Below are 9,299 nucleotides of genomic sequence, written 5' to 3' on the forward strand. Positions count from 1 at the left end.
GAGCCAGGGGGGTTTCTAGAAACCTCTATCCTAAAAGTTAAGTTGGGTTGGAAAAAAAAAAATTCCAAAGAGATTCTCTGCTTCTTCCTCCCCAAACTTGGGTCTATTCACTTTAATTTTTATTTTCAATTAACACCTGGATATTGGGCTGGGGCTGGGGCTCAGTGGCAGAGCACTTGCCTGGCAGGCGTGAGGCCCTGGGTTTGATCCTCAGCACCACATATAAATGAATAAATAAAAGATCCATTTATGACTAAAAAATATTTTCAAAAAACTGGATATTGCTCAAGTTGACCACGATGAGCCATTAAACACTGGTTCTGAGGTGACCTTTTGTTCCTATGTCCCTCAGCCCTTAGGACAACATGCATTTTCCTGAGCCTTTGGGTCTGGGGGCTCTCCTCACTCTCTCCTCTCCCGGCCAAGGTTCCCACCCGCCCTCCCAGCCTCAGCCCGGGGCATCTCACTGGCCTCAGGCTGCCAGATCAGTGGAGATCTTCCCTCTTCCCTTCCTGAGGCAGGGGGTGGGGTGGGGAAGCAGAAGGAGGGCTAGGGAAAGACCAACACCGGACCCGGAGATCCCAGTCTCCCCAAAGGTCAACAGAGTGGGGGCACTTGTTGCCCCAAAGCAGGTGGGCTCAGGCCTGGACTTGAAGACTGAGATAGTGCTGCCCCCTCCTGGATAGGTCAGAGCTCCTCTGCTGGGTTAGGCTGTTAAGGTTGGGGACACAGCAAGGGAGACTCTCCAAAGACAGCATGTGACACTCAGATCCCCTCCCAGCAACTGACCGCAACCTCTAGCTGTGCTTATTGTGGCCAGGTTTCTCTCACTGCCCAAAGAATCTTCTGGAAACACTGTGTCTTATCTGGCTAACTTCCTCATGATAAAGCCTGAGCCCCCCCCCACGATGCCCACCATCTCTTTCCCAGTATTAGCACAGCCTCTGGCACCACAGGCTCCTGCTGCTTTGAACCACCCCCAACTCCCTGTCCCTTTTGGTCCCACCTTATCCTCTTGGGTCCCTTCCCCAGGACACCTGTCCTCCCCCTCCCCAGCTAGAATGGTCTCTCCCTGCTTTCTCACACCCTCCCCTCCTCTCCTGGTTCAAAGTAAAAGGGTTCTAGTCACTGGCAGGGATCAGAGTCGTGCAGTTCTGAACTGGGGGAACCTCTTCCAGGCCTACCCGCTTCCCATCCAAAGAATGACCCTGAGGCCCCGGCAAGAGCAGGAGCTGCGAAAGCCACATGATAGTTAGTAGCAGAGTCAAGACCAGAACTCAGCTCTCAGGGGCTCCTGCCCGGGGCTTTGTGGAGGATGTGAGGCTCCCCCGGTGAGCCAGCCTGGAACCCCTCTTTGACAACATGCACAGTCCCTCTCCCAGTATCCCAGCCCCTCACCCAGAACAGGGCCCAAAGGAATCCAGCAGTGAGGAATGAATGCGAAACGAAGGAATGAATAAATGAAAATATTTATCTAGTGCCTTCCGTGTGCTCAACACTAGCCCTGCTACTTGCATCCTTAATCAAGTTGCTCAATTTGGCGTAGAAAAATAACATCTGTGTGTGGGAGGGTGAGTGCACCAGCAGGGACCTCAGTCACAAATGTCGGTGACCAGTGGGCACAGGTTGGGGGAGTGTTTGACGCCCATGGTGAAAGAGGGCATGCGGGGCTTGTGCACAGTGACCTCCTGAACATTGTGGGAGCCAGGGCCAGGCCGAAGGGTGTGGTCCAGTGGGTAGGCGAAGCGCCTGGCCATGCTGTAGATGGGGCTGCGGTTCTGGTAGATGGACGGCTCGGGCCGGGCATGCATGGCGGGGCCGGGGCCTCTGGCCACATCCTCCTTGTAGAACCAGTTCTTGTTAGAGGAGTTCAGACTATAGCAGGGAGCAGCTCGATGGACGGGGTTGTTGGGCCCCAGAGAGACTGGCAGCTGGTACTGGTTGGGGGCTGGGTTGGGGTCCAACACTCTGAATGGACACCGGTAGCCGAAAGCATACTGGGGAGCCCTGCGTTCCCCAGGGGGACAGATCTTCTCCAAGTTGTAGTGACAAGGGGATGGGTTGGGACACAGGCCTGAAAGTGAACAAAGTGGGGAGGTAGGGGAGGGACCCCCAGTCCCTGGCACCCAGCTGATGGGTCCAGAGGGAGCTGTGGCTTCAGCACCATCTCAGCAGCAGGACAGGGACATCCGACCCCTGAATGGGGTGACAGGCAGAGGACAGCAAGATGGTCATTTTTTTCTTGTGGGGGAGGAGGTGCCAGGGATTGAACTCAGGGACACTCAACCACTGAGCCACATCCTCAGCCCTATTTTGCATTTTATTTAGAGACAGGGTCTCACTGAGTTGCTTAGTGCCTTGCTTTTGCTGAGGCTGGCTTTGAACTCTCAATCCTCCTGCCTCAGCCTCCTGAACCACTGGGTTATAGGTGTGCACCACTGCGCTCAGCAGCAAGATGGTCATTTAGGCCATCCTGACACCAGGATTGTGATACTGTGTCATCATATAAAAACCACCGGGGCCATCAGCCTTGGGCTGCTAGTGCGCTGACGTTGTCCCTGTGGCAACAAGAGGAAAACATCCTGAGGTCACTACAGCCTGTGAGCTCCTTAACGTGGCAATTATTGCAGCCTTCACGTGAGCCCCATGACATCATAATACATAACCTGGCTTCTAGGCATAAACACTGTGACAGACATGGCGATAACAGCGTGCCGCAGGGGTGTCTCGATGTGCCATTGCAAGGAGATGCCAGCATTCAAATATGCTGCTACTTTGACCCTGCTCAAGTCCTAAGGAAGGACCCCCATCCCCTGACCCTTCCCTCCTCCTGGCCTCCCTCCCTGCCTCCCGCCCTCTCCAGTCACAGCTTACGCAGGTTGGAGATGCGCTCCTCCATGGGGACCTGCGGGCAGCTGGACATTCCAAACCGAGTTATTTTGGGATCCAAGAAGTAGCAAGGCCCAGGGCTGCATATATCTGTAACCCCTGTAGGGCAGCCAAGGAGGGACCCTGTCAGCCCCAGTGGCTGCCCCAGCGTGAGCCAAAAGGAGTAAGTAAGGACTCCTTTCAGATCCTCTGACTCTTGGGTCTTTGGAACCCTTGATTCCTCATCCATAAAGTGGGACTTTTGGCACATGACCTGCTATTCTGGACTTGTTCTGGGCTGGGGAGGTAGCTCAGTGGTACAGCACTTGCCTAGCATGCACAAAGCCCTGTGTTCCATCCCCAAAATACCTAGTTCAGAGGAAGAAATAAAATAGTGGCCACACGGGCCAAGCACTGCAAGCTTAGGTAGAGAGGTTGGTGCCAAGACGTAATAATAGCCCCTGTGGCTATTGTTAGTATTGAGAAAGGGCCCAGCCCAGGCCAGGGCAGTTCCCTGCCAAAAAGGGTGTGTCTCCCCTCAGGGAGGAGCCTGGCAGACACCCTAGATCTCAGACCCCCCAGACACACATGGCCTCACCCCTGTCCAGCCTCTTTTCTCACTGGCCTTGGCCAGCATCCCCGGTCTTCTAGGACTGTTTGCTCCCTCCCTTCCCTTCCTAGAAGTTCTAGGCCACCTGGGAAGCTCTGGGGTCCACCATTCCCACCACATCCCCACTGCCCCCACTCCTGCCAGCCACTGTGCCAAGCGAATCCATCAGAACATGACGACCAGAGCCAAGGGGTCCCAGCCAAAGGTGAGGTGGAAAAGAAGCCCTGCTCTACCAACCAACGGTGCTAACATCCGCCACAGGTCCCTGGGGCCGTGTGGCTGGGAGCTGGCTGCACCGCAGCCTTCAGAGGGGCTGGGTCATGCAGGAATCCCTGCGCTTCCTTCTGCCCCACTCAGGGCAGGCCTCAGCTCCCTGTGGCCTGTGGCTACAGAGGGTGGCTCCATGCCTCTCACTGCACCCACAGTCTCCAACAGTGACCACACCCATAAGCATGACAGGGTGATGGCTGCTCACGCTTCTCTGAATGCCGCCTGTGCAGGGTAAACGCGGGCTCCTGGAACATGGAGGTGTCGTGGTCTACGTAGCCTGTGCAGGATGGCCGGAGGTACTTGGCAGGCCCTGGACCTGTAAGGACAGAAAAGGCAGCCTTTAGCCTGAGTCCACTGATCCGAGACAGAGGAAGCCCCAAATACAGTGACTCATGAGAACACGGGTGGGGGGGGCGGGGGGGGGGTCTTGGCTCTTGCAGATAGCCTACTACCACAAATCCACTGCCATCCAGCTGCTTCCTTAGGAAAGAGACAGTATTCCTAGATAAAAAGCAGTTTCCCTTGGGCAGACAATGCAGAGTAAGAATGGTGAATGGTAACAGTTAAAATTAATTAATTGAGAACTTTCTCTAAGCCTAGTACCATGCTAAGCACTTGATAATTTATTTCAATGAAGCATCCCAGACGACCCTGAAAAGGAGCTGCTCTTGTTTCCCATCTTACAGATGAGAATATTGAGGCTTAGAAATATCAGTCTACCACTCCTCAAAAAAGAAGTACAGGGCTGGGGCTGGGGCTCAGTGGTAGAGCGCTTGCATAGCACGTGTGAGGCACTGGGTTCAATCCTCAGCACCACATAAAAATAAATAAGTAAAATATTATTTTATTACATACATCTACAACTAAAAAATATTTCTAAAAAAGAAGTACAAATGGCCAAAAAATATACGAAACAATGTTCAACATCTCTAGCAATTAGGAAAATGCAAAACTACATTGAGATCTCTTCGTCTCATACCAGTCAGAATGGCAGTTGACAAGAATACAAATAATAATAAATGCTAGAGAGGATATGGAGAAAAAGGAACACTTTACACTGTTGATGGGATTATAAATTTGTACAACCTCTATGGAAATCAGCATGGAGATTCCTCAAAAGACTAAGCATGGGACTACCATATAACTCAGCTATACCACTCCTTGGTATTTATCCTAGAGGATTAGTCATTGTACCACAGTGGTACCTGCATACCCATGTTTATAGCAGCACAATTCACAATAACCAAACTATGGAACCAGCCTAGATGCCCATCAATGGATGAATGGATAAAGAAAACGTGGTACAAATATACAATGAAGTTTTATTCATCCATAAAGAGAAGTGAAATTATGTTATTTACAGGAAAATATATGGAACTAGAGAACTTTACATTAAGTGAAATGAGTCAAACTCCAAAAGTCAAGGGTCATGTTTTCTCTCATATGTGGAAGATGGAGCGGAAAAAGGAGCTGGGCGCAGTGGTACAAGCCTGTAATCCCAGTGGCTCAGGAGGCTGAGGCAGGAGGATCTTGAGTTCAAAGCCAGCCTCAGCAAAAGTGAGGCACTAAGCAACTCAGTGAAACCCGTCTCTAAATAAAATACAAAAAATGGCTGGGGATGTGGCTCAGTGGTCGAGTGTCTCTGAGTTCAGTCCCTGTAACCCTCCCTCTCCACACACACCCCCCCCAAAAAAAAACAAGAGGAAAAAGGAAAAGAAAGGTGACAGGGGACAGAAATCTTGTGAAAATCAAAGGGAGATCAGTGAAGGAAAGAGACGAGGGGATGGGAGACAGTGGGGAGCTGGGGAGCGGGGAGTGCTAGGGAGTATATTGGTCAAATTATATTGTTATATTGTGTGCATGTATGAATACATAACAACAAATCCCATCATTATGTACACTATAAAGTGCACCGATAAAAAAGTGTGTGGAAGAAAAAAAAAGAGAAGTGGAAACTTCAAAGTAAAATATGAAAACAGAAAAAAAAAAGTCTGCCCAAGTCATACAAGACAATAATGTGATAATTCTGAGACATTCAGCTAGCAGAACCTAAGCATGTCATCACGACTTTAACCCACTTCCTACTTAGGGGAATAAGCAGTCATTAACAATATGGTAAGAATTCATTTGTCTGGTTCCCATTGAAAGTAAGATTGAAAGGAAATGGAAGAGCTGAAGCCAGGACTGGTGTGTAGCTCAGGGATAGCGTGTTCACCTAGTGTGCCCTGGATTCAATTCCCAGCACTGGAAAGAAGAGTAAGCAAGATTAGGCTAAAGGCTCCTGATTCACCACTCTAAGGCTTTTTTGAGATGAATCTGGCTGAGAGATGTGCTTGGCAGGAGGCAGGACTGGCAGGCTGGGACTCCCTCAGGGAGTGATCCCAAGCCCGGGGTGGGGCCTTTCTCACCTTTGATCATGGCCATGATGATAGGGGTCTGCTTCACCTCCTGCCATGAGGGCACCTGCACCTTCTTCTCTGGGTGCTGTGCATAGAACACGTAGTTCGGGGCCTCCTTGGGCCGCATCATGGATAAGGCCGGGGAGGGGCCGACAGCAGCTACAGCCGAATCTGAGCCTCAGGCAAGGAGCTGGGGGGGCCCTGCCCCCAGCCCCCCTGACCACTCTCCCCACTCCTCCTCAGAGACCATGTGGGGGCTGAGCAGGAAGACAGTCCTCTGGCTTGAGCAGCGGAGGCTGTCTGGGGTGCAGCCAGCCACAGGGCCCAGAAGGCTAGAGCTGGGGATGACATCACCGCAGAACTTGGACTGTGAAACCCAGTGTGTTTATTTCCTCCAGTTGCCGTGGCGCCTGAACTGCGGTGAAGAGATTCTAGGCTTCGTGGGCAGTAGTGGAACCCTGAGAGCTCAGCTGCTGCTTCCCACCCGCAACTGGGTGACATGCTCAGGGGTCCCAGGACCTTGGGTCTGGGGAGGGTAAGGGAGGGATGATGTCACACCCAAGCCAGCTCCTCACTATCAGTGAGGGTGCCTAAAGGTTGGGGACAGGAGTGGAAAGGGAGAGTGGGATTGGTCATAGATGAAGGGATTCACCACACACAGCCCTGGGGCCCTCTACCCATTGCCCCTGTCACCTGTCTCTCTGGCTCTGGACACCACCCCCTGTCCGAGTCTCTTTTCCCCTTGGCAGAGGATTAGGCCAACTGCTTTGCACTAAGGTGTGACTGTCTGATGGCCCCATCCAGACCTCTTTCCCAGGGCATGGTATTTAAAGATCCATGTCAGCTCAAAGAATATCTGCCTGCTGGTGGCATTTCAGACACGGATTGGGAGGCAAATAAAGGAGGATGAGGCCATAAAAAGCCACTTCTGTGCTATGGCCAAGAGCACTCCTAGGGGACACTGTGGCAGGAAACTTGGAGGGGTAGGGAAGATTTCCAGCCCCATATATCCATGGATGAGCCCCAGGGCTGAGAAAATCCTGGAGAGACCTCTTCACCCCTAGGAACCCAGGAGGCTGGGAGCCCGGGGGGGGCCTGGGCGCACCCACCAAGCCATGACTCAGAGTGAGTTTGATCTGAACCAGGCAAGAGGTTTCCACTGTAGGAACCAGAGGGCGGCCGGCTCTAAGGGGGCCTCAGTGGCCACCTCACTATAGAGATAAGGAAACCAAGGCTGGAAACGGTCAAGGACTTGCCCAAAGTGGTCCACTGCCTCAGTAGCACAAATGGGATTGGCAGCACGGTGTCTGGTCTCAGGACAAGGCCCGCTGGGGGCTCGGTGCAGCCAGCAAGCGAGAGGAGGGCCTGGCCCAGCAGCGATCTGGGCGTGCCTCAAGCCACTTAGGGACCAGAACAGAGGGCAGAGCCCCGCCCAGCAGCAGCAGAGCACTCCCATGAGACAACCAAACCTCAGGTGCTCCCTCCTCACCCCCATCCTGTGAGCCCCGTGCTGCTAGGGGCCAGATCTGGGGCTGTGACCCCCACCTTCCTGGTGGGGCTCTCCAAGTCCTGGAGACCCTGGGAGCCTCCTTGTATTCCAAGTACCTGCCCCACCCTCCTGCCCTGCTCCTGTGGCCTGTCCTGTGCACAGCTCTCATGGGCAAAGTGAGCCCCCCCAACTCCCCAGCAGGTCCAAGTCTCGCTCCTGCTCCGAACAGTCCCTTCGCTCCATCTTTGATGGGGAACTAGCTCACCCTGAGATGGCCCTCAGCTTTCTCCAGAACTCTCTGTTCTGTTCCTCACACTTCCCATTTCTTAGAGTCTGTGACAAAGGGGGTCATTTCCCTCCCTGGGACCAGATGGTGCCCCCTCCTTGTCACATGTGCCATTTCTTAGGGTCCTAGTGTCCTGGAGTGCCCCTCTTCAATTCCGTGCTGTCATCTCTACTTCTTTTATGAAGTTGGAAGTCCCGGCTGGTGTCCAACGCAGCTCTACCCCAAGCAACTCCTGCCATGACCCTGGTGACGTAGGCCTCCCTGGGAACCATCCCCAGTCAATCCCCTGCCTCCCAGTTCCTAGACCGCCCTGTGTCTAAACACCTCTGCCGGCTCCCTCTCAGCCCTGTGCCCATCAACAACCCTGGGCTCCCCCCTCCCCAGGTGCTGACTGTCCACCTCCCCTGACATCCCAGCCCCTGCCTTCCACTCCTCTATGCTCTAGCGCCCGCTGCACAAGTGGCCTGCCATCCCGGAGACCGCGCCACTGAGCCTGCACTTCCTCCTCGTCCTCCAGGACCCTCCTGCCTTCGTGCGCTCAACCCTGGACTTGCCCTCCTGGCTGATTGCCCACCTACTCCTCTGGTCAGTTGGCTTTCTCCCCGACCCCAGGGATCACCTACAGCTTGGCACATTCCCCTCCGTGTGCCCAGCCGTCCCTACAGACCCCACTCATCCACTCCTCAGCAGAGAAAACAGAGGCCGTCAGACTGGACTCTGGCTGGAACCCTCCCCGTCACACTCAGACCAACGGCATCTGCTATTACCTGCTTCCACTTCCCACCTGGGGCCCTGCCCATCGCCTAGGACTTCCACCTCTAATCTGGTGTCTTTTTTTTTTTTTTTTTTGGTACCAGGGACTGAACTCAGGGCGCTCAACCACTGAGTCACATCCCCGGCCCATTTTGTATTTTATTTAGAGTCAGGGTCTCACTGAGTTGCTTTAGGACCTCATTAAGTTGCTGAGGCTGGCTTTGAACTCACAGTCCTCCTGTCTCAGCCTCCTACGCCCTGGGATTATAGGTGTGCACCACCGTGCCTGGTTCATCTGGTGTCTTCTTATCACACTCTGATATCCCAAGTCCCCTCCCCTCCACCTGTTAAAAATCATCTCCCCGTCCCCACGCAGCTCTTCATCACCACCTATCCCACCTCCTCTCCCCAGTCCATGAATTTCCCAAAAGGGGCATTTGTCCCTCCTGGTTTCTATTTTCGCCTCCTTTCACCCTTGACTCACCGTGAGTTGACTCCAGGCCCGTGGCTCCACCCAAATCAGGCCTGACTAGATGCCCACTGACCTGCATGTGGCAGCTGCGCCCAATGGCCACTTTTCATCCTCTTCTGGACTGGTCTCTTGGCAGAGTTGGATCAAAATGC

At 53.4% G+C, this 9,299-nt stretch overlaps 1 protein-coding gene across 1 annotated transcript; it reads right to left on the reverse strand.

Annotated features, from left to right (window-relative positions):
* Positions 1 to 1,487: 1,487 nt before the first annotated feature.
* Cimap1c (ciliary microtubule associated protein 1C) lies at positions 1,488 to 6,397 on the reverse strand. Its single transcript, XM_046428111.2, has 4 exons — positions 6,157 to 6,397; positions 3,954 to 4,064; positions 2,875 to 2,988; positions 1,488 to 2,074 (listed from the first exon to the last, which is right to left on the reverse strand). The coding sequence occupies exons 1-4, from the start codon at positions 6,275 to 6,277 to the stop codon at positions 1,593 to 1,595; spliced, it is 828 nt and encodes a 275-aa protein (XP_046284067.1). The 5' UTR covers positions 6,278 to 6,397; the 3' UTR covers positions 1,488 to 1,592.
* Between the last annotated feature and the right edge of the window lie 2,902 nt (positions 6,398 to 9,299).

The sequence above is a fragment of the Marmota monax genome, unplaced genomic scaffold (assembly GCF_021218885.2).
Source record: "Marmota monax isolate L192 unplaced genomic scaffold, Marmota_monax_Labrador192_F-V1.1 WCK01_AAM20220418_F8-fsc00111, whole genome shotgun sequence".
Classification (NCBI taxonomy): Eukaryota; Metazoa; Chordata; class Mammalia; order Rodentia; family Sciuridae; genus Marmota; species Marmota monax.